The sequence below is a fragment of the Pimephales promelas genome, chromosome 1, assembly GCF_988280905.1.
Source record: "Pimephales promelas chromosome 1, fPimPro1.hap1.1, whole genome shotgun sequence".
Classification (NCBI taxonomy): Eukaryota; Metazoa; Chordata; class Actinopteri; order Cypriniformes; family Leuciscidae; genus Pimephales; species Pimephales promelas.
In genome coordinates this window covers 13,392,480-13,418,867 of record NC_142769.1, presented here as the reverse complement: position 1 = coordinate 13,418,867, position 26,388 = coordinate 13,392,480, and the positions used below count along the sequence as shown (strand labels likewise).

At 40.7% G+C, this 26,388-nt stretch overlaps 1 protein-coding gene across 39 annotated transcripts in view; it reads left to right on the top strand.

Moving 5' to 3' along the window:
- Positions 1-26,388, top strand: part of ptprda (protein tyrosine phosphatase receptor type Da) — a 945,911-nt gene that overhangs the window by 708,300 nt on the left and 211,223 nt on the right. For all 39 annotated transcript variants that reach the window (XM_089127357.1, XM_089127359.1, XM_039669504.2 and 36 more), the window contains one exon: positions 24,488-24,639. In XM_089127357.1, the coding sequence (XP_088983483.1) occupies positions 24,549-24,639 (91 nt within the window). In that variant the 5' untranslated portion in view covers positions 24,488-24,548. The remainder of the gene's footprint in view (positions 1-24,487; positions 24,640-26,388) is intronic.

The window sequence follows — 26,388 nt, the reverse complement described above, 5'->3', positions numbered from 1 at the left end:
TGTTTGTATTTTCAGTTAAATTCCTTGTATAAGTGTCAGAACTTTTGTCAGAAAGATTTAATAATGAGTAAAAAAAGGAGATATATACACTATATTAATCACCACACAGGGAATGGAAGATTGAGCACATTGCATTGTGGGATACAGTACGTCACACTCTGATGTCTATGGCAGATTCTGACAAATGCAGTATAGTCATCTGAGCATCAGTGCACAGACAATAACTCATGTAGTGTGCAAAGTACATACTATGTGTGTGTGCGTGTGTGTGTGTGTGTGAAATGAGGGGTAAATGAGGTCAGTTTTTTTCACCAGTCTGCGGTCTGTGGACGTCCTCTCTCCAAAAACAATATGAAGCAGACGAGAGAATAACACATCCAGAATTAGCTGCTATTTCTCCTCAGTAAATGTTTCCAGTTTCAAACGGGCTGCTGGTCTTTCTGACGTCAGTCTCTGCTTGGAGAAAATGGCCCAAATATGCTAAACACAAACATTCCAGGCTGAGCGTTTCAGGTAAACGGGTCTCTCTGAGAGTCTCTGAAGTGCTTTATTAAAATAATAAGGTCCGAATGAGATCCGTACAAGTGTGATGAGGGTCAGATGCCTAAAACCAAATGAGCCGTTTGGCTTTTGTTTACAGAATTGGGGCAAGATTTGCATGGCGTCAATAGAGCAAGCCTGCGTTTCAGACTCATTTGCTCAGGAAATGTAAAGCCGAACAGAAGCGGCAACAATGGCTCTTCTGCGAGAGACAAAAGAGAACCTGAAAGGCAATATATCATACGCCGTACAGAGCATTTCCAAACAAAACGCAGTTCATTAATTTAGCGTGTTCACTCTTGCTGACAGGAAAGACGTAGTGCTGCTGTGCTGCCGGTGAATCAAAAGTTTCAGCTCGCCTCGCTCAACGTTCCATTCCTCTTTCAAATAATCCTGATGCTAAAAAACAGGATGAGAAATACATTTTAAAGATATTTACCAAACCCAAACCTCTGCATTTCATGCTTGTCACGATCATTTTGTAATTCATAAAATTTGAATGGATGACTTCCAGTGCGACTAATAATAAGACACAATATAATAATAATAATAATAAAAACCTTAGCATTTCTAAAGGGGAACAACAGTAATCTCACTGCATCATATTGTAATCGTTCACTGTGTATGTGTGTGTGTGTGTGTGTGTGTGTGTGTGTGTGTGTTTCACGTATCCCCTATTATATGGGGACAAAATGATGCTTATAAATCATACAGAATTATGTTTTTTGGTAATGTAAAAATACAGAAAGTTTTATCTCAGTGTTTTTTTCTGGGATTTTATTGAACTATAATTAGACGTTATTTTGCTGAGTGTGTTGGTACCTTGGCAGGTTTTGGACTGCTGTGGACAGCTGACTCCCAAAGCTTTTGATATTCTTCATATGTGCGATGGTCAGTTCACAGCAGTGACAGAAATCATCTTTTCTAATAAGTTTAAATTGATTTTTACCTTTCCTAATGGCTTGTTTTAACCCTAATTAAATTCATGCATCATCTTTTGTGTCAAATTCTTTATCAATTCATTCAATTAGAACAAGACTCAATAGGGATGTTACCAATCATCTTTGCAATGCAGAGGAAACACAGAAGCTGCATCTGAATTGTAATTTAGATGCATTGCACATACATGTTTAATGCAGATCAGAGGCAAACATGAATGCATTTAACCAACAGTTACAATTGTATACACAATGTTTTAAAGTTTTAAACACAAAACGAATATTGATATTAGAGATTTAGAAATGATTAAAACAAAATGAAAAGATACTTTAAATTTGAAATTGTCAGTACATGGTAGCAAGTCCCGCCCCCACCCCCCCCCCCCCCCCCCCCACACACACACACAAAAAGCCTTATTATATTTTTTTGTATTTTTTCCAAACTAAATGAAGGTAAATAAAATTTGTATGCTAAGGATTTAATATATATCTACTTTTCATTTGTAAAGTGGAGGTATTCAGACTAAATGATCATTAGTTGTTGACGGTTTATAATCAGTTTTGTTGATGAGTCTCTGCAGCTCATTTCCAACCTCAGACACACGACATTAAACAGACGTTGCTCTCTTCAAAACTCTGCTGCATTACAGACCCGTATGAAAGGAAATCCGAACAAATCTCTGTCCCTCAACGGCGGATGGACCAGTGGAAACACGCTCGGCTAATCTTACCCTAGAGAATCGGCTTTGGCAAACTCCATTTCATCGCTCGCTGCCACCTTATCAGACCGAGAAAGATTTACAAAGCTCAACCTGTGTGTGTGTGTTTGTTTGTGTGTGTGTGTGTGTGTGTGTGTGCACGCATGATACATGTTTGACTGTCTCTTTTTACTGGATGCATGAGGCGACATCTTTTCAATCTCTTGTTAGTTGTGGTTTGTTTTCAGGGTTAATTGAGTAAGAATCTCCTGCACTGATCATCTGCTCACTCTTTCCCCTCTTTCTCTCATATTTCATTAGAGAAATTGACTGATTCAAATTGAGTCATATATGCACTATCTGTAATTCAAATTTTAACTGAAATTCAAAGTTTATACACTAATATGAACTAATATATGTCAGAAAAAAAAATATTTTACACTTTACAATAAGGTTCCAAAAGCCGCAGTCCGTAGCTTTTTTGGGGGTTAAAAATGATCCAAAATACATATTTAAGAAAATACAAAAAGTGTTCAAAACGATCTGCTTGCCTTAGCTCGATCAAAAGCGGTAAGCTTGTAATCATTTTTTTTTTAATTCCAGTGGTACTGGTGGATTTCCGTGGGAGATTCGAGCATGTCTTTGCGTCATTACGTCACATCAGTATACATAAAGGAGGAGTCTCGGCTAGTCAGCTATATTGCGTGTGAGGAAGTTGGAGGTGGAGATTTATAGCCTTTTCTCACCGCACTTGAATCCAGATCCAGAAAGGTTCATACGACAATCACCAGTTACAACAGATTCATCCGCTGTAAAATGCAAAAGATTGTTAGATTCAATCTGTTGTTAGATTTAATTGTTAGATTAAATCTGTTGTTAGATTTAATTGTTAGATTAAATCTGTTGTTAGATTTAATCAGTGCAATTTAATGCAATATCAGAACCAGAACAAAAGAGGATGTTTCTTACTAGTTCAGATTTTCTGGTGAAAATTATTTTGTTGGTCATACTTCCAAAAATAATAATCTGTGATTCTGAATGACAGTATCCACATCAACGCAGTGACTGACAGCCTCAAAGTCTCCTCAAACATTGTGTTCATCCGTGCTGTGCCGTGTCGAGGGTGTTGAACAACTCATGTAAAGTTGATAATTCCGCGAATGACTGCAATTGCAGATTACGAACAGAGATGGTGACAGAGGAAAAACGCCGGATCGTAGCTGTAAAAATTAAATAACAATCGAAAATATTTATAAAGCAATTATTAAACAACATTTACTTATACATTTTTAACATTATCATTAATCGTAAAAATGCAAAAGATTTCTATTTGAAATAACAGCTATTATTTTGAACCTTCTATGAAGGCTGCAAGATATGAAAGAAAAATGTGATATGCAATAACATATTAAATTATCTAATACGATATTGCTGTACAAAGTGTGTAAAATATTATAAATTAATATTCAAATATTCATTTCATAGAAATCTGTATCTCTAACACTTATTGGGTTACACTACAGATATGTAAACTTCAGAAAAATAATAATTATGACACTCAGACAGGTATGTTATTTGCAATTGTTTTTTATTAGAATAAAAACAAAAACATGATGCATTTCTAGTTTCATCATTATTTGATTGATATTCCTCTTAAATATATTTATTTATTTATTTATTTATTTTTTGACTACTGAAAATGTCTACAATTGACCAATGTACTCATGGAGCTGCTTTAAGATCTACAGTACATATCTCTGGGATTGAACCATATGGGGCCTTTAAAATGAAGATACCAAAAGAAATGTTTATTAAAAACTAAATATAAAAAAATATTAATATTGTTACATGTATGTCCTGTGTTTCCCCCTGCTTTGTGTTTTTGGTTCAGTCCTGTTTCCCAGTTTTCCACTCATTAGTCTTCAGTTATAGCACCTGTGTCTTGTCATCATCATTCCTCTCACCCCTGTCTTCATCATGTTCCTTTGTTCAGCCTTGTTTTTATACCCTGTTCTCTCCCTCATTCTCGTTTATGTATGTGGTTTTTGTGTCTCCTGAGATTTTAAAGATGAAATTCAGATATATAACAAATATATATATATATATATATATATATATATATATATATAACAAATATAAAGATATATAACAAATATATCTTTAACCTACTGTTTGAGTTTACTGGCTTGCAAACTTGGGGCAAAAAAAAACAATTTTTTTTTTTAACTTTCACTGTTGGCATATAATGCAACAAAAATTGTTAAAGTCTTGTAAAGATTACCAAAAAACAAAAACAAAACAAAAAAAACATAATTCTGTATTATTATTATTATTATTATTGTGTGTGTGTGTAGGATTTATGATCAAATTAATGCCTTCAAGAGAAGAAAAGACTATCAACTGACCCAAACTTTTCAGCAGTATAAATGTGATTCTTCTAGTTGGGAATGTTTTTTTTTTTTTTTTTTTTTTGACAAAGTCCTTTTAAATATCACTGTAGTAGAAATGAAGATGCATATTATAGTAGCTTTTAACTTTTTTCTTCATTTTTAATAGTGTTTTGGGCTCTATTTCGGGCTCGCCCCTAGTCAGAACTTTGAGTTTTAATGTGATGGATATAAGAAGTGACAGGAGAGCTTGTCTCTGCCTTAGTCTGAAAAACAGAAAGGTCATGGATTTTTTTAAAGATTTTATCAATTGTACAGCATGATCTATAGAGCTGTGTACTGATACAGATTCCCTGATTCAGCATGATTCTAATTCGTATTCAAAAGCTCTTTTTTGATGCAATCATGAATCATTATTTTATATTTTAGAGTTTCTTCCTCTGCTAAGTTGTAAATTATACAGTGAACCTTCTAACAAATTGCATTACAGAAATATGAATTAATATTCACTTACAGGGAGCCACCTGCTTAAAAACGTTTATATGGAAGGCAGCTACGACCTTGTGAATATGTTAAAGTTTTCATTTTAGGGTAACTGCCTGTTGAATAACCCTTAATACACAGCAAAATCCCCAGTGTTAAATTAACACTGAAAGTGTTAAATTAACACAGAGAACGTCTCGGGTTATGACTATAACCCTTGTTCCCTGAGAAGGGAACGAGACACTGCGTCGATAAAATCGACTCTTTGGGGACGCTCCCTAAGCGTGCGCCTCTGAAGTATGAATGAAACTAATCCAATCCTGATTGGTGTTGCGTCGTGACGTAACATGTGACGGCATACCCGGAAGTATAAAAGTGACGCTGTCACAACACACACTAGCCTCGCGATGAAGCAAGACGCTCAAGGGTCTGAAAAGGGGGCGTGGCAACACGACGCAGTGTCTCGTTCCCTTCTCAGGGAACAAGGGTTATAGTCATAACCCGAGACGTTCCCTATCGAGGGAACTCAACACTGCGTCGATAAAATCGACTCTTTGGGGAACGAGTACCCACTAGGCCACGCACCGAACAGACCCGCCCCAGAGTGAAACTGATTAGGCACTCAGCAAGGGCCGAGTACGTGTGCACCGGGCGTACTGGGAAGGCTGAGACTGTAAAACCTGATGAAAGTATGCGGGGTAGCCCAGCCGGCTGCCTCACAAATCTCCTGCAGAGGTACTCCCGACAGAAGGGCCCTAGAGGAAGCCATGCCTCTAGTCGAGTGAGCCCTTAAGGCCAAAGGTGAAGGAACCCCACGCACCTTGTAAGCCTCAGTAATAGACTGGACAATCCAGTTACTTATAGTTTGTTTGGTCGCCGGGAGCCCCCTCTTAGGTGACCCAAAGCATACTAACAACTGGTCAGATCTTCTCCAAGAAGCAGACTTTTCCAAGTATACACTCAAAGCTCTGACGGGGCAGAGCAAGTGAAGCCTCTCTTCTCCCGCCGACACATGAGGTGGAGGATGGAATGCCTGAAGGACTACAGAGCGAGCCGTACTCGAAGGAACTTTAGGCACGTAGCCCGGACTCGGGTGCAAAAAGGCCTTTACTTTGCCAGGGGCAAACTCCAAGCAAGCTGGCGTTACCGCCAGGGCCTGGAGATCTCCCACCCTCTTAAGAGAGGTAATCGCTAAGAGAAAGACCATTTTCAGCGTTAAGTCCTTAGGCGAAGCCGACTCTAAAGGTTCGAAGGGAGCGAGGGACAACCCTTCCAGAACTATTGCCAGATCCCAGGCAGGCACCCTGGACCTGATCGCCGGCCTCATCCTCCAAGCACCACGGAGAAACCTAATGACCAATTGGTGCCTCCCCAGGGGTCCACCATCTACTGGCGCGTGGAAAGCCGAAACGGCAGCCACGTACACCTTAAGAGTGGACGGGGAGAGACCCGCAGAGAAACGATCCTGAAGGAATTCCAGAACTGAAGCCACTGGGCAGTTTACTGGATCCAACCTTCGTTCTCCACACCAAGTGTGAAACACCTTCCACTTGAGGCCATATAATCTCCTGGTAGATGGGGCCCTAGAGCTAAGTATGGTTTCAACCACCTCAGCTGATAAGCCAGCATTTAGGTACTGAACCCCCTCAGAGGCCAGACCCACAGCTTCCACAACTCTGGGCGAGGGTGGAAGATTGTGCCCTCCGCCTGAGACAATAGATCCCTCCTCAGAGGAATCGGCCATGGCGGAGCTATGAGGAGTGATATTATATCCGAGAACCATACTCGTGTCGGCCATCTCGGGGCAACCAGAAGTAGACTGATGCCCTCTTGACGGACCCTCTCCAGGACCCCAGGGAGCAGAGCGATCGGGGGGAAAGCATACAGGCGAAGCCTCGGCCAAGCCTGTACCATGGCATCCAACCCCAGCGGGGCTGGATGTGAGAGGGAGAACCAAAGTGGACAGTGGGACGTCTCTCGAGACGCAAACAGATCCACTTCCATCGGTCCGAACCTCTCCCCTATCGACTTCACCACATCCGGATGAAGTCTCCATTCCCCGGGCCTCAGCCCCTGCCTCGACAGGATGTCTGCTCCCCGATTCTGAACCCCTGGGATATACATTGCCCTTATTGACAATATCTTTCCCTGGGACCAAAGGATAATCTGATGCGCCAGTTTGCACAGAGGGCGCGATCTGAGTCCCCCCTGTCGGTTCAGATAGGCCACCACTGACGTATTGTCCGTCCGTATAAGGACGTGGCGACCCTCGATGTCTGGGAGGAAGCTCCTCAAAGCCTTGAATACCGCCATCATCTCCAGGCAATTTATATGCCAAGTGCGATGATGGTCCTGCCACAGACCCCTGGTAAAGCGGCCGTCCATGACCGCGCCCCAGCCCGTAAGGGAGGCGTCTGTCGAAACGGTTTCCCGGCGACATGACACCCCCAACACTGGCCCTTGGGATAGGAACCAAGGCTTCTTCCATATTTGCAGAGACTGAAGGCACTTGCGCGTTACTCTGATCATACGGAACGGATTTCCTTTGGGTGAGAACCCCTTGGTCTTCAACCACCACTGGAGGGGCCTCATGTGAAGGAGGCCCAGAGGAATAATGTTGGATGCCGCTGCCATGAGGCCCAGCATCCTTTGAAAGTGTTTCACAGTGACGGCCTGACCTAGCCTCACCCCGAACACCATCGCCAGAATTGACTCGATACGTGCGGGAGACATACGTGCCTGCATTGTAATCGAGTTCCACACGACTCCCAAAAAGGTCGTGCCCTGGGACGGTTCTAGCACACTCTTCTTCAAATTGAGTCTTAACCCCAATTTTTGAATATGGCCAAGAACGACATCTCGATGCCGAACTGCCATCTCCCGAGACTGGGCCAAAATAAGCCAGTCGTCGAGATAATTCAATACGCGAATCCCCTGAAGTCTCAGTGGAGCAAGGGCCACGTCCATACACTTGGTAAATGTGCGGGGAGAGAGTGCTAGGCCGAACGGAAGAACCCGATATTGGTATGCTTCGCCCCCGAAAGCGAACCTCAGGTACCTCCTGTGACAAGGAAGGATGGAGATGTGAAAATAGGCGTCTTTCAGATCTATCGTGACAAACCAGTCCTCGGATCTGATTTGACTCACGATTGTTGGAATGGTCAACATTCTGAATTTGAACTTTCTCAGAGACCGGTTCAACACCGTGAGATCCAAAATTGGCCTTAACCCCCCATCCTTCTTTGGAACTATAAAGTACCGGCTGTAAAACCCGGACTCCCTGTCTACCGGAAGAACACGTTCTATGGCTCCTTTCGACAGCAGAGTCTGTACTTCTTGTTCCAGCACCTGAGCCTGCTCTGGGACCACCGCAGTGAGCACCACCCCAGAGAACTTGGGGGGGCGGTGCGCGAACTGCAGTCTGTACCCAACTCGTATTATCTGCAGGACCCATGGAGATATGTTGGGAAGATGATACCATCCCTCTACAAAATCTGCTAAGGGTACCAGCCTCTCGAGGCTGGCCTCTGGTGTCTTTTCGCTGGAAATTGATGCGGCCCGAAGCGCTGTTAACGGCGGACCTGCATCTTTTCCTAGAGGGCCCCGTTGTGAGAACAACCTCGGTTGTCTCACTGCGGAGGGGGCAGCCCTCTGAAGTCCTGCCTTGGCTAGGACCTCTTTTCCGAAGTCCTCTTAGCTTGAATGACGTCCCTCAGGTCGCCCCTCTGGCTGGAGGACTTCGGTTTTTGGGAGCGTTTCCTCTGTTGCCAAGACCCAGGAGGGGGGGCTCTAGAGGAAACGCTCTCCTTCTGCTCTGCCCTGTGGGAGGAGCTGGCTGATGGCTGGGGCTGCTTGCTTTGCCCCCCCCTACTAGATTTGGCCTTCGCTTTCCGGGGGAGGTACTGCTGGAACGCCGCAGATTGTTTTCTCGACTCCTGAAACCTGTCGACAACCGAATTAACGGCGTCGCCGAACAGGCCAGAAGCCGAAAGCGGCGCATCCAGCAGGAAGGACCTATCCTTTTCTTTAATACCGGATAAGTTCAGCCACAGATGCCTCTCCGTGGCCACCATGGCCGCCATAGAGCGGCCAATAGCGCTGGCCGCTTCCCTAGTGGCCCGGAGAGACAAATCTGCGGCCTTCCTCAACTCCGCGACATCTTCAGGAGTAGGCCCCTCCCCCTCATCCAAATCTTTCAGGAGGTCGGCCTGGTATGCCTGCAAAATCGCCATTGAGTGCAGACACGAACCAGCCCGACCCGCCGCCATGTAAGCCCTGCCCACCAATGCAGATGTCTCTCTGCAGGGCTTACTAGGCAACACCGGGGTCTTTAGGGAAGACGCCGATTCGGGAGAGAGATAGCTCGCTAAAGCCTCCTCCACCTTCGGCATCTTCCCATATCCCATATCTCGAGCCCCCATAACATTGCTGTAATCTATTACATTGGGACTCGAAATACGGGACGAATGCGGTCTTTCCCACGTTCTCGAGATCTCTTTATGGAGATCAGGGAAAAACGGCAGACCCCGGCGGTGAGGCTGTGACCTGCGCTGCAGGTAACGCTCGTCCATTTTACTGGTGACTTGCGTTTCCTGCTCATGTTGCGGCCAGCTGATGTTTAGTCTGGCCACAGCGCGTGTCACAACCTCCACCAGCTCCTCATAACCCAGGCCGCGTGATGGCGTGCTGAGATCACGGTCGTCCGCATCGATGCTGAGCACGTCCCCTTCCTCAGAAGTAGACAGCTCAAGCACCGGGACCTGATCGCGGGTAGGAGAAACCGCAGCGCGGGCTCCCACACCACTCTCAGAGGCTGCGGGATCAGCCGATGGCGAGCGAGAAAATGCCTCAGCATTCTCACTCTCCTCCGCCAGATCCCGCTGCGAACCCCAGGATCTCAGTCGCCGCATCGCCTCGACATATGCGGGACCGGAACCCTGGGGAACGCGAGCCTGACCGTGCTCGTCAAAGCACGCCAGCCGGGAGCGCAGCACTCTAATAGGCAAAGCCTCACACATTTCACAAGCAGCCCCCTCGAGAGCTGCCCGTGCGTGCTGCACTCCCAAACAATACACACAGAGAGAGTGTGCGTCCCCACCCGTGATGTAACGAGGACAGGGATGCACACACCTCTTGAATTGTTCACTGGCCATACTTTCTTTCAATAATAAGACAAACAACACCAAATAAGACAGACAGTTTCAACATAAAGCGCTTGCTGAAGAGCGAAAGCTAGTGTGTGTTGTGACAGCGTCACTTTTATACTTCCGGGTATGCCGTCACATGTTACGTCACGACGCAACACCAATCAGGATTGGATTAGTTTCATTCATACTTCAGAGGCGCACGCTTAGGGAGCGTCCCCAAAGAGTCGATTTTATCGACGCAGTGTTGAGTTCCCTCGATAGGGAACTGAAAATTATATAAACTCTGAGCAGAGTGTTAAATGAACACCGAAGCAGTGTTAAAGTTAATGAGATAAGTAAGGGAATAATTGAGTGATGATTGAACATTATAGAAGACACCTGATGTTAACAAGCAGAATTACTGAAGGAGAAAACCGGAAATTTTAAGTCACCATTATGGTGATCCGTGTTTGGTTTAGCTGGTCTCTTGACCCTTAAATCATTAACTTTAGATTTTGTTTGGCTGCTGTATGTGACTTATAACAGCCAGATGAAAAAATAGAAAAGGCGATCTGATGGTGTTGGTTGTATTTCAACACAATCATTCATTGACCTGAATCTCTGAACTCATCAAGAGCATAAATTCTGAGTTGAATTTACCTTAAGGATTTTAGCAGCATGGTCATTTTAGGACATAACATTTTTAGCCTTTTCAATGAAAAACAATTTTTTTTTAAAAAAAAAATCCCCAAAATGTTTTATATAGGCATACACAGACATCAAGAATTTACATACTAATCTCAGCAATGGTGACAAACAGACCACCTCTGAACATAAGATCATTATTTATTCATGCAGCAATGCATGATGGGAGCCATGAATGAGTTTTGATTGGTGGCACCAAGAATGCAATGCAACATGCTTTATGACTGATGCCATTGTTGAGATTCACAGGCTAATTATTGATGTCTATGTGTCTTAAAATTGAAGAGAAGTAAAAAATTGTATAAGAAAAGCTTTTAAGAAAATATTTTGAATACATTGTAGATGTTGAGAATATTATGCTGCACAAGGTTACTGCTGCTATAATTAATAAAGTAACTAAGTAAAATTAGAATCTATATGAATTCAGTGATTCAGGTCAAATGATTGTGAATTAATGATTATGTTAAAACACAACCATCACCATCAGATCACTTTTTCTATTTGTTCATCTGGCTGTTATAACTCATGTACAGCAGCCAAACAAAATCTAAAGTTAAAGAATTAAGGGTCAAGAGCCACTTGAGTCACTCAATTTTACACTTAATTATCTCATTACCTTTAACATTGCTTCAGTGTTCATTTAACACTCTACTCAGAGTTTATATAATCCACACTCACAGTGTTAATTTAACACTGGGGATTTCTTCATTGAGTCTGAATCTGACCACCAAAACTTTAAGATTAAACAAGACGTTCATTTATATTATTATAAACATTGGAGAAAATGCAAAGCGCGGTTTGGCGGAAGCTCTGCTTTGGTTGCCATAGAAACATGACACGCGCTTGAGATTGCACTCCAATCGCACGTGTATTACCAGCCCGTTCTCAGCGCGTGTTATATTAACGATAACGGGTGCCATGTGAGTAGTATTTCGCCGTTTTGTTACACAGCGCGTCCTATATGACGCTAAAGGATGAGAATGCGTTGGAATTACACACAATGTTAAACAGACCCGGGACCCAGTAATAGATTCGGACCCGACCCGGACCCGGCTGCTCATTTAAAATATAGACCCGAACCCGTACGGGTCCCGGGTCGGGTCCGGGGCCGACGGGTCTCGGGTGCACTGTGAAGACCTCTACATTGCAATGACTATTGAATGGGCCCAATATCTAGTATTGCAATGACTAGTTAGGGACCCAACATCTGTGTTGGGTAGGTAGACACAACTTCACTAAACATAAAGGAGCTGCCAGTGCCTACCTTAAGAACCTGCCATTAGGGGGAGGCAGCTTCATTCTTAATACATTGCAATGTCCATAAATGAGCCGCCTGCTTAAGAATCCCAACTCTAGTGGAGGCTGCTACAGCTTCAGGACCTTAAGGAACCCGCTATCAAGGGGTGGCAGCTTCGACCTTAGTTAACTGGAATGACTTGTAAAGGGACCACCTGCTTAGAGACCCAACCTCTGGGGAAGCAGCCACCACTTCATAAAACATAAGGAAGCTGCCTACTTAAGTACACCGCCATTAAGGTGAGACAGCGTCAACATTATTACAATGAAATGGCTCAAGAAGGAGCCGTCTGCCTAAGAACCCCACTCATGGGGGAGGCAGCTACAACTTCAAAGACAAAAGGTAGCTGGTAGCTGTCTGCTTAAGGCACTGTGTCCACCAAAGCATTTTTCCACGTGCCTGCCGTATGTTTTCAATTGTTTTCAATGGGAGCGCCGCGTTTTTTAAACGTCATGAGCGTACCAAAGCGATGAGCGTTTTTTTCACGCTGAAGCGCTGAGCGCCCGGCGTTTTTTACTAGTCGCTGGGAGTTGAAAAATGTTCAACTTTGGATAAAACGCAGCGCTCATCACTGTCACTTTTTACCCAGCCGTCCAATCACAGTGGAGGAGGGGTGGGACTAATACCACACCGACCAACTGTCACAGCATTCAACTGCTGCGGATATTCTGTATCATAGCAACGAAACGTCTCAATGGAAAAAACGCTGCGCTGCCAAAATGCTCTCAAGCACCCAAAGCACGGCGTCTTCAGCAGAGCGTCTAGCATTTTCAGCTGGCTAAAAACGCTTTGGTGGACACACGGCCTAAGGGACCCACTATCAGGGTAAGGCAGATTCACCTTATCAAAAATAATACTTTATATCCCCATTGACTTCCCCATTGACTTCCATAGTAGGAAAAAATACATACTATGGTAGTCAATGGGGATTGAGATCTGTTTGATTAAAACATTCTTCCAAATATCTTCCTTTGTGTACAGCAGAAAAAATAAACACATAGAGGTTTGGAACAACTTGAGGGTGAGAATTTATCATAAATGATGATAGAATTTTCATTTTTGGGTGAACTATCCCTTTAAGGCCGAATGACTTGCATGATGCAGAGGGAATCTCGGAATCTAGTCAAAAGCGAAAATAAGATTATTCACATAACGCGGATGTCACGTAAAACACGCAAAATAATGGATGGAATACATGGAAAGTAGAACTGTGCAATAAATCCAATTGCGACATGGTCGCAATAGCAAGGCTGGACGGTCCACTACAGAGGGACCAGCGTACTCATCTGGGAGCTCCACCTGCTGCGGTGCGAAAGAGGAGTAAGGGATCCACAGGACTTTGCCGGGCGGATTACTCCTCACTGTAATCCTCAGATCACCCAATCCACACGGCACTTTAGCCTTCTTCTGGGAAGTTGGCCCAGAAGAAACACTAGAGCAGGGCATGGGAGTGTGGACTCCACCTTCATGAACGAGATGGTCATATTTCCACAGTGGGAACATGAGTCATCCACAAGACCTGCTTCAGCGTGCTATAAGCCCAAACATTTGATGCAGCAAATCTGACCGTCGGAGGGGGACAGAGCCCTACCGCACCCAGAAACACACGGATAGAATAGCATCTTGAGAAAGACTCAAATGCACCCGTGTTGCTCTTTCAGGAATGGGACCCATCACCAGTGCACACAGGGAAATGACTGTAGCAACACAGTAACAGTGAAATGAAACAGTGAAGCACTTACTTCTTCGCTCTCTAACCACAGTCGACAAACACAGAAAATTTATGCTGTTAAAACAATAGTTTAGAGCTCAAAAGCTTGCGATCACCTCTGCACTCGTGCTGTACAAACACCAGCACTGGGATAGTCCTCCAGAAGAACACTGACACACTCGCTTGTTGTACAGAAAAACACTCTTCAAAGACATTGACACAGATCGGCTCTGAAGCGAAAGACAACTGCTGTGTCCATCCTGTGTGCTGAAGGGTGGAGCGTGTGATGCAATTCTCGCACGCCAATTCGCATTGGCTCGTTTTTAATGATACTCGAAGATGACAGGCTCCCTAAGCGTGATCCCAATCAGTCGACATGTCAACTACGTCGAACGTGAGCAAGTGAGGGAACTGTTTTTACTAGGGATGCACCGAATATTCGGCCGCCGAAAATTTTCGGCCGAAAATGGCCCAAAAGTGCATTTTCGGTTTTCGGCCGAAAGACTTTTATCACCGAAACAATACGGCCGAAATGTTGTGATGACGCAAACAGAAACCGCGACCTGCACGTGCTTGACTGAAGCAACATGTCTGCGGTGTGAAAGTATTTCAGTCTATCTGAACCCGCGAGGAGATGGAAACCTTGTTTATCCACCTATATCTGCTCTAAACAATGCGTGCCGCCATGACGACGAATCCGGTTGCGAGCGGGTCAAGAGCGGTGCGCGCGCTGTCTGTGGAGACTCGCGCTGCGGAGGCAGGCGAAAGTATAAACAAGGCAGCGCGAGTCTCCACAAACAGCGCGTGCATCGAGGCGTTTATACTTCGTTGCGCGTCTTGTTGTACTATTCCTTGAAACGACAGGGGACGACTCAAGTAGCTGTCCTCAGTCTAACCAATCAGGAATCGGTGAGAAGAAGACAGATAAATACATGACAATGTTTATTTTTTAGTATTCCACCACCAATGCAAAAATAATCATGTAAAACCCAGTAAACCCTGAGATTATTGCTTGTTACATTACAAAAAAAATATGTATATAGGAACATGTATAGAACTAAATTAATGCTCTCTTAAATATTTTCTACATTCACTAAACATGTTTCATTACGTTTCATGTACATTTGTATTAAACATGGACCATTGTTCATTTAAAAAGGCTTTTTATGCTATTGTATGGTAAATTTTTAAAATGTAACTAATTTAGACGTGCAAACTGGGTGATAGTGTGATGAGAAGTTTGCGCTCGGCTTTGTTTTTGAGAGAACATTTCATTTTAAAACCTTTCTGCAGGCCAGTAGATTATTATTTAGTGTACACATGAGTGGGGTCAAGTTAAACATTTTAGTTTGAATTTTATTTTATACTGTGCATTGTGCTAAATAAATATTTGCATATATTGTAATTGATTTATTCTTTTAAAATGTTATATTAATTTATGCAATTGCAATGCCTTGATTTTAGTAACGTTTGTACACAGTCATAGCCATAAATGCAATGATACTAATAATTGGCATAATTTATTTCGGTGTTTCGGTTTTCGGTTTTCGGCCTTGGTTTCCTCTTTTTCGGTTTTCGGTTTCGGCCAAGAATTTTCATTTTGGTGCATCCCTAGTTTTTACCTAGCCCTAATAATCAAAAAGTAGCTTTAAGTGTCATTAGTATTCAATCATTTTAATTCAGAAACAAATATTGTGTTGTATTTTTTTCTACACTTAGAATTAATTTACATGTTGTTCCAATCACATTGCACCTAATTTGCAGTATTACTTGATTTGCATAACTTCTAATGAACCAGGGCTGCAAGTTACTTTAGCTTTTAACACTTGTGAAAAATAAAAAAATAAGTGCATTTAATTGTTTAATGTACACTTGTAGTGCACTTCAAATCTTATATATATATATATATATTAGGGCTGCCAGTTTAACGCTTTATTAACGGCGTTAGCGCAAACCCATTTTAACGGCGTTAATTTTTTTATCGCGCGATTAACGGTCTTATTGTCCGAGCAAACTTTGTAGTTTTTTCACATGCTTTTGCTCCATTTTGGCGTCTCGCGCTCGTCATCCACTCAAAGCCGGCTTGCAAGCCAAAATGTGTGTTTGCGGTGTGCCTGTTGTTTTGTTTATGGTCTAGATCCGCTTGCGCTTTGGTCGAAGAAGCAACAAAACGTCCTTGTGCGGAGCAAGCCATTGAAATGAATGGGTTTCAGACCACAGCGCGAGGACGTTTTGTGCCACACACTCGTTTTGGCTTGCGAGCCGGTCAAATAGTAAAGTTACGTTTTGAGTGGATGACGAGCGCGAGACGCCGAAATGGATGCCCTAAGATTCTGAATGGAAAGTTTACTTTTAAAAAGTTGCCAAATTGTCCCATTGACAAGACCAAGTGATCTGTGTGTTTTGTCGTTGTGAACTGAGCTATCATCACATCATCGCAGCACGTCCAGTCTGAAACACCAGTTGATGATGGCCAAGCAAACACACACACACACACACACACACACAGATATGGCGAATTCTCCGCCCCCTCGTCAATATCAGGACCTTGTCAGTATTTATTTCACCCTTTTATTGATAGACAGTGTTACATTGTGTGAGAGATTATTTATAGGCCTATATGTTAGTGTGAAATTGAGCACTATTCCAATGTTATTTTCAATAATAATAATAAAAAAAAACATTTGCACTAAAGAAGCTGATCCACTTTTCCATGTTGACAAGAGTATTAAAATGAGAAAAAAATAATGTAACAAAAAGAAATCAAAAGACATTTAGAATAGATAAAAATGTGCGATTAATCGCGAGTTAACTATGACATTAATGCGATTAATCGCGATTAAATATTTTAATTGTTTGACAGCACTAATATATATATATATATATATAAATAACTTTTTTTTTTCAATATACCACAATTTTTTGATTAACATTTAGACAGACAGACTATATATTAAAGGCACTATAAAATCAGAATGGACAATTCTTATTGTTTATGTAATAATATAGTGTTTATTATAAATGATTTATCTGTGCACGTCATTAGAAACTAAACGAAACAACATTAAAAAACTTGAAACGACTTCTCTTCCTGTCATGTGCTGTGGCACAATTCATATGCACTTTCATTCTTGTGGACTTACAGTAGCTGTTAAGTTCATGAGACCTAGTGTGTCCCATTTGTCATTTTAGGTTTCAGAAGGCTGCTCATGAATGCCGCTTTTGCGGTCGATATGTGCCCTCTATACACACTTTTGCAGAGCTCCACAGCAGACTTCTTCCCAACAGTCAAAGCAGCGTTACATCACGGAAGTGCAGACTCATATGAGGACCGCGAGTGCTTAGGGGGCTATTTGGGACAGGGCTTGTTTCAATTCGGCCTTCATTTTGTTTGCAACTCCCAATGATCCATTCAATTACTGCAGGATGAAATAAAGCCCCGCCTACAGTTTTTCTAATTCCAGAAGCCGTTTTACTCGATTTTCCAATTTGCTTTGTTTGTTGACACGTTTTGTTCCAATAAGATTGCACCAAATTAGCATCATTATTTGATTTGTGTAATTCTGTTAACTGGACTACTGTATACGAGAGACTAGGTTTGATATTGACCTTTGAATTACCAGTCAATGTCTTTTTAACCACAGCAGCCATTGTTCTCTTTTCCTCCCGTAGATAACAGGTTTAGCACCGCTGACATTAGCTACGTTTACATGGACTCAATCGGATTGAAATCAAAGGTGTTTACATGAATGATAAATAAAGTGATCGGGTTGATGTGCGCGTTTATATGTCACAAGATTCAAATTGATTCTTTGACATGCGCACACCGCACGAATATGCCACTGTTCACGCATAAGCATAACTATTCTCCAGTATTGGTTCTGTATTTGTTTTAAACAACAGACTTAATTTGTATCCGTCGATACATACATATCCATATTGTATCCATACGTCATTACGCTATTTCAACGTCATTGCACATACGCAGTCCTTTTAGTTTTGTTTTTCAATACGATCAAGTGTTTACATATTCTCTCGCTCGGATTACAAAAGGAGTAAACCACCCCTTTCAATCGGATCGAAATTCTAGTCGGATCGAGCTCAATCGGATCAATTAAGGTGTTTACATGAAGGTTTTTTAGTCCGATTGAGCCGTCAATCTGATTACATGGGTCCATGTAAATGCAGCTACTGTCATCCTTAGAGCAGAGGTTATTCTTGCTCTAAAGTGCTATGGTTCCCGTGGACGGGTTCTATCTTCCTCAGAAACGACTGCTGTTCTCTGTAATGTCATTTAGCCACGACTTTATCACACATAATTAGCATTTAGATAATAGCAAACACTTGGCATTTTAATTACGAGTGGCCTTTGAGCATAGCATGAGCTCTGTGAGCTTTACTTTGAAACTCAACAGCAGTGTGGGAAGAAGTGTTTTCAGAGCAGAACGTGTCCGAAGGGAGATACATTTGATGAAGCTCTCATGGCTAGAGACTGAGTAAAGGTCACGGTACGTAGCGTCTGTGGCAACAGGATTACAAAATATCATGACACGTCCAGTATGGCCAGTCATGTGTATGCGGTTGCGTAGATTTAGATTTATGATCAAGCGCTGGATGTTTTAGCATTGTTTTTGTTTTCATAAAGGAAATTACTCCGATGTCAGATTGCCGTTTTTTGTGTGATTTATTTTTTGCTTTCGCAGAATTTACATACGCGTTGCTATACTTTTACTAAAGCAAAATGTTATTGTTCAAATGTTCCTTTCATAACTCTGTTTATTTTAATATTATATAAATAATAATTTACATACAGTAAGGGTATTCCCTTGTATAAATTGCATGTGCGCTAGCAGTGCACTTAAAAAAGTATCTCTTGCAGATAATTTAGTAATAATGAAATTAAGTGCCTTTAAAGAGAGAACACATTTATTACTGTTTCTTAACACACGGAAGTAAACTTTTTTTTACAACTTCTGTAAAGAACATGTAAAGTTTTTGATTATTTCTGTAATTTCATACAAAGATGTTCTTTAAGTCCTACTTAAGTGAGTCAAAACACTAAAGTTTAACTAATTGCATTTGATATAAACTTTAAATTCATTTTGCACTTAAATGTATTTTGTTTATTTTGTTTTGTTTTGTTGTATCTTTTTGTTGTATTGTATTGTTGTTATATATATATATATACACACACACACACACACACACACACACACACACACACACACACACACACACACACACACACACACACACACACACACACAACCATGTTTCTAATGTCCTCCATGTGTTCAGCATTGCTGCTGAGGATGTCATTATGGCACATTTATGTTAAACAGTGTGTCAGATTGTTTTGATACACTGCATTATCTTATTGGGTTTATTCTGGATTTTTAGGGGTTATTATTACATGTTTAATATCTTTTTTAAGTGTTTCATTTTGAATGCGAACATGTTCAGAACATGCTACAGATTCAGGAGAGTCAGTTGAATCAGCTGGCAGCCCAATGTGCTTAAAATTATTATTCAGTTGTTTACTAAGGGCAGTTCATTGGAATATCTGATTTTGCTAAATGTACTAAACGCATAATCTTTAATTAAGATTTTTGCTACAACATGCTGATCACACAGAACTGTAATAATCATCCCAGTGTTGGTATTATTTTGGTAAAAAACAAACAAACAAAAAAAAAACATAGTTGCATGTTTGGACCGTTAGAGGCATTATTTGCATATATGTTAATAAGGAACAATAATGCTATCCATGGCAGAATGGCTTGAATAACGACCCTGAAGTTCATTCTGTCCATCAGGAGATCCAGAGCCATTCACTAAAGACAATCCCTCATGAATGAATTGATGTGATTTTCAATCGAGTCTATTTCTCTCTCTCTCTCTCTCTCTCTCTCTCTCTCTCGCTGGATCAATGTCAGACAGATGAGTAACAAGAAGAGAAAAAAAAAACACAGCCATTTTCTCGTTTATTTACAAATCGCCTGCCAACGTGGGCGATGTGCGGTATTACGTATCTGTCAGATTTCTAGAGAGAGTGTTTGCTCTGTGTGTGAGCGTGATGGAAATTCTTATTCAACAAAGAATCGGCTCATCAGGAACAGATACAAAACACACATAATGGATGTGTCTGTCTCACTGTCTGTCTCACTCTCCCAACAAAAGCTTTGAATAAAAGTGCCACAATACAAGAGACGGGAGCAGCTGATATCTGAACTATTAATTAGTCACACAAATATCACACAGACCGTCATCTCACATACATGAATACTTGCGCTCGGAGTCGAAATGAGCTCATAAAGTAACAGCCAGAGCCAATGATGGTATCGTGAACGGAAATAGCAAGCGTGGCAGTGCGTGTGACATTGGTCAGCAGGCGGCGAGTGCGTGCCAACTCTGACTTCCGCGTGTGAGCTCGTGTGGTGGGAACAGAAGTCCAGCCTGCGTCGCCTGTGTTGGTGAAGAGGCTTTGCTGCTGAATGGCAACTCTGTGTATAAATCATTTATAAAATGAGTGTGTTTTACTTTGGATTACATTTGCATTCACATCTCTTCAATTATACAAACAGTGTTCATAACAAACTAAGGACCTATAAGGTGTGAGACTTTAGTTGTTTGTAGCTTGTAAACTCACTCCTTTGAATTGTGAGTTTGTGGTGAGCTTCACCAACAGGATGTGTGTGTGTGTATGCGTGTGTGTGTGTGCGTGTGTGCGTGTGTGTGTGTGTGTGTGTGTTTAACAACTCTACACTCTGATTTCCAAGGCAAAAGCTTGTTAAAGCAAATCATTAGGGGAATAGGATACATTTGTAACTTGTAATGTTTACAAACATGTGTAATTTGTAATGTTTTGTTTTACAAGTCTCCTGAAATGTTATGTAAAAAACATGCAATATAAGCATTATCTAATTAAATATACACTTATTAGCTTACATTTTCAGAACATACAGTAAATATGAACACTGGATAAAGCCAGGGTCAAAATTGTTGTTTCATTTTGTCAAAGTCCCCCTGCAGTCAATAATTTTATGCCTTAAAACTCACCTTTGAGAACCAAGTCGAGGATCACAAAAATTGACGTGATTGGTTACAAGGTAATTTGTAATGTCAGAAACAATAATGTATTTCAAACTGTGTTTTTGAGAATGTCTTTGATTCACAGCAGTTAAGGAGAAAATACCCAGCAATGGTGTTGACATGAATTGGCACATGGTTTGTTTTAAAGCATATTAAAAACACCACATAGACTTATGAACAACATTTAAAAGCTTAATTTTCTCCACAAGGGGAGTGTAGCATATAAAAGTTAAATTTTTTTTTTACTGAGGAGATTTAGGATATCTCATTTTATCACTCCATAAATAAGAGTGTGTTCACAATTGGCATGTTTGGTTTGATTAAAACAAACCATGTTACGATGGCTCTGTTAGTACGTTTATTTGAAAAATTGTTATTGAACAAGTCAGCCGAACACTGTGCGCACCAAACAAGGAGACCGAGACCGCTGAAAAGATGGGTCTTGTTCCCCTTCCAAACAAACTGTGGTGTGGTTCGAATGTTATATGAAAGCAACGAACCAAAAACGGGAAACAAAAATATTTTTCAGTGTTTTCAACCAACAATTTTTTTCACCGTATGTTTAAGAATACAAAGTAAAACCATTAGGGCTGGGTATTGAGAAAAATTTCACAATTCGATTCGATTCCGATTCACAAGCTTGCAATTCGATTCGATTTCGATTACGATTCGATTCGATTCAATATTGATTATTTTGGATATCAGTTACAATAAATGGCCATTTTTCTCAAGGGAATCAAATCTCTTAACTAATGCTGTAAACTATGGGAGTCTACTGTAGTTGTAGCCTATAGACTTCATTAGCCTAATATGAAGGTAATAATGAACTGTTTTGTAGCTATAAAAACACTTAAATTACACTTTTATTTATTTTATAATAAGAAGATTATATAAAATATAAACATTTAAATGGTGGCTGTCATAAAAACTTGCCAGATGTATTCAAATATACATTAAATATTGAAGAACATTAAGATTATAATATAAATGTAATATGGTGTATATATTTAGCAAAATGCTCCTCTAGCGTTTTTTTTTCTAGCTGACTAACGAGTTTATGTGGGTTTTCTGAGGTAAATATGACGATACATGACATTGATTACAAACTGTTTAACTGACGTCTTTCCACGGTTGAAATGCTGATTGAGCGAATCAATGTGACATGATACGGATTTCGATAAGTTGTACTCTATCTTTAACACACTTTTTTAGATGCTCATTCATGTTTATTTGGCGCTGTGTCTGGTATTATTAAGCCGGAAGAGAGATCAGCGCTGCTGCTTCTCCAGAGCGATCTCACGCCACAGCGCCAAAACGTAATTTATGTTTTTGAATTTCTAAAGAAAATGGACGTAATTTGAAAATTGAGACTTTGTTTCACATCAATAGTAACAAAGAACAAAGATTATTGCGATTTTTTGGATGTGCGCAGCCACGATACAATGTCCCATTCATTCAAATGAAACAGGATGACTAATCGATTCTTGAGATTTAAGAGTCGATATCGGTTTGTAAAAGTGAGAATCGATTAATATCGAGAAATCGATATTTATTACCCAGCCCTAAAAACCATGCTAAAAGTTATATCAAAAAACCTCTCTGTAAAATCCTTTATAATATAGATGGGAATAAAACTGAAGAGTTTGGTGTATCTAAGTGCTACTGAATTGGAGATGAAACAAATTTTGAGTATTGATGTGTATGCAAATAGATTGTGTAATTGATACTTAATGTCATTTGAATTGGGTTTTTCCACCCCACTTGTCTGAAAGAGAACATTTTATGGAAGCAAAGAAAAAATTTTTCTTTAAAAGAACAGGGAAAAAAGAAAAACAATTTACAAACAAACATGGAAACACAAATGTAATTATAATGTAAACAATAGTTAACAAAAGTTAATGTAGCTAATATTTAAAAAAGTTGCTTGACCGAAAAGGTGTCGGCTGAAGCTTATGCTTATTGCGCCAATCCTTTTTTGCATTTTAATACACAACACAAAACACTAAAGACATCTTGCATACATAAATAATGACTAAAAGAAAAATAAGCTAAATTCATTCAGTTTTGTATAATGTAATCTTTTTTTAAATATAATTTCTTAAAGCTACCTACTGTATGGATTTACATGTTTTCAGTTCATCATCAAGGCCACTGATCTATATAATGACTGGATAGCCCATGACATTCTAAACTGCCACCAGGCAGTGAAGCCACCGGAAGTGTTCGAGCGTCCATCTTACGACACCCTACCAGCAGAAGGCTCCAACGGCGGTTATACAAAGATAGGTAGCTCCGACGGCACTTTTAAGATGACACGCTGTGCATCAACAAGTGTAAAACGAAGATCACAAAAGGATCTTGAAAAACTGCTCCCATATATAATAATTTATAGGCACAATTGTCTCTATTTCCGTGTTGTTTAAAAAAAATGTATACCCTACTATGCATTCTTTCACAGACGTATTCATGTTTAAACTCAATAAACGTATTATTAAATGAATTACTTCTTCTTGAATTAAATGAATTAAAAAAAAAATAATTAAATGCATTTATGTAATATTTTCATGTCAATCTGTGTTCAGTTTGACCACGAACCATGCACTGTCACTTTAATTCAGCACCTGCACAAAACAAACGATCTCTGCATGCACCGCACTTGGACGATGCATGAAAGCTCCAACCTGTTGACATAGGAATGGTAAAAAAATATGCACTGCAAATGGAGTAGGCCCATGTGTAAAACCCTTATTTACACTGCACACATTTGCGGCGTATTACGGCTCCGACAATGTTTTATTCCAATCGCTTCACTCGGTGTCAACTCACACCAGGAGCATTTCCACGTGATTTGCCGATTTGTGGGCGCGATCAGCTCCGGTAGCCGTGTTACAGCTGTAACGCGCTGCAGACGCATGCAGTGTAAATAAGGGGTAAATAAGAGGTGAAACAGGTGTACCTTAACCCATACAATTTGTATTATGCATTTCCTGGACATGTTCTTGCTGAATAATCAAATACTTGAACAGACTACTGATCTATCTGTAAAACACAATCAGAAAGAGCTAATTTTTAAGTTCACAATTCACATATACTTAACTTTTAGTAAGCAGGAATGATTTCCGACTTTAAACAAATACCCATTTAAATAGTTAGGATGTTTGCATTGTAAGACTATTCAGGGAGACTTTAGATTTAAAGACGGTGTCTCGTTATGCAAAGTTTTCTTAATCAAATCACAATTTCCTATTGATTCAATAGAACGGCTTGAGCTCACTAGAGAATCACAATATGACGGCATGGTGGCTTCACTGTTTATGACGTCATAAGCTATCCAGTCATTCTATATAGATCAGTGATCAAGAACTCAAGACAAATGGGGGAAAAAAACAACAATGGTTTTGCTTGTAGTCTCTTGCTTTAAAATAAAACAGTTTTCATATGGTTTTTTTTCACAGTCATGAAATAGAAAATATCTTTTAATTTATTAATTTCTTGTTTCTCTGTCTGTAGGTTGTGAGAGCATTGCAGGAGCGTTGTGAGCTGGCACACTCAGCGGGTGAGTTGTAACATCATGCCTGTGCCTAGCATCCTTGTAGCGTTACCCTCCGTCCGACACTGTCTCCTGCTGCTCACCGCCTCCGTCCTGCTCACCAATGCTGAGTGTAAGTCCCACCTTTAACTTCCTATTTATACTGTCGTCTTCTTTGCTCTCTTTCTCCTTACTGTTTGACTCAAACATCACAGAAAACTAAAAACCAGCAGTGCCCTAAAAGTTCAGACACATACGAGTTTGATATGTTGTGTGTTTGATAGCTTGAATGTAACATTGCTGATTGTGACGCAGGGCCCTCAACCTTCTGAATGTGCCCTGATGTCTGACAGTTGTCAAACCCAAGTCTTGATCCTAGATTATAAATTCAGTTACATGTAATTAATGATTTAATTGCTTACGTCATTTGACCAATTGGTTGGCTGTTACCAAATCGATGTTGTGTGGGCAATGTGTGGAGACAATGACAGTTTGATGAGTTTGATGTCAATATGCCAAAGCGTTGTAGAGTTAAAGCCTCAAAGGGGGACTTGGCAACTATTTCAACTTAATAAAACCGTTTAGAAATCATTTGAATGGTTTAATAACCTGTTCTGGAAAGAAAAGTGACTTTCCCCACTCAAGTAACCGGCCCGGTAACTTGGAAATAAAAGTCTTGTGAGAAGCGAGAATGAGCGAGAAACACAAAGTGCTTTGTGGCAATTCGACTTAATTCTATGAATCAGGACCAGCGTATGATGTATTACCCACTCGGTAGACATGGCTCCATGCGATAAAGTCGGCTGACTCTGATAATAACAAATGCACATAAGCAGCGGTAGAAAGTGGGAGGAAGGTGCCGCAAGCAAGGTTTTTTTTTATGACAGTGTTGTGAAAATATACACCACACAGGTGTATGAATCAAAAGCTATTAGGATCTTTTTTTCTTCATTATAGCGTTTTTGAATAGGGCATCCTGATGATCCATACCGATTTTCGTAGCGATGCGTTAATGCATTCATAAAATATAGCATTTTATGACAGAATTGATGCCCAAAATAGCCAATATGGAAAAATGTAGTATCGTTCGACTAAGTATGCTGCACTGAATTATAAGAGACCAGTTTATGATTTTTGGGCAAACCACCCAGAAGTTTTCAGCAAAAAAAGAGCTATTTATCTCCTGACCAGTAGTAGCACTGTGCCGGATCAATGCAAGTAACCTCAGGTCATGCTTGTAATTACATGTAGCAAGTTTGGTCTGAATACGCTAAAACGTTGCGGAGATATAGCTTTACGGCCTTACACCGGTTTCACACCGCAAGCAACTACAACAGGTCAACTACATCATCACTGCAGCTGCAGTATGCGCAAGAGTATTCACACTGGAAACGTGTGTGCAGCGTCACTGCAGCAGCTCCAAACCAACAGATGAACAATTTAAACAATGTTCTTTAAACATTGGGTTCTCAGACAACTTTTCAGTTTTTATTAATTATATGCCTGTATTTAACTTGCAGAATATTTGTAATAAAATAGTTGAATTACCATCTGCATATATAGCAGAAGCAATTTCATTCCACGCTTTTTCCTTAGAATTATGTCCTTGTATTGTCCTTGTCGCCAAATGGAATGATTTCGATTTCTTTTTTGACATAGTCCAGTTCTTAAAACACACCCCACTTATTCTGTGCATTTTTAGCACTTTTTGTGTGAAATATTTTTTCATTTTGTTCATCAAAAGTGTGCTTTCATTTTAATTGAGCGTCTGCAGTAGCCTAGAAATCTAGACGCACTCTAGCGGCAGCAAAAATCATTTCGTTGCCAGTGTGGTCTAGCAACTCTCAATAGACGTTTTAGCTGGTAAAACCCAACTCAGGTC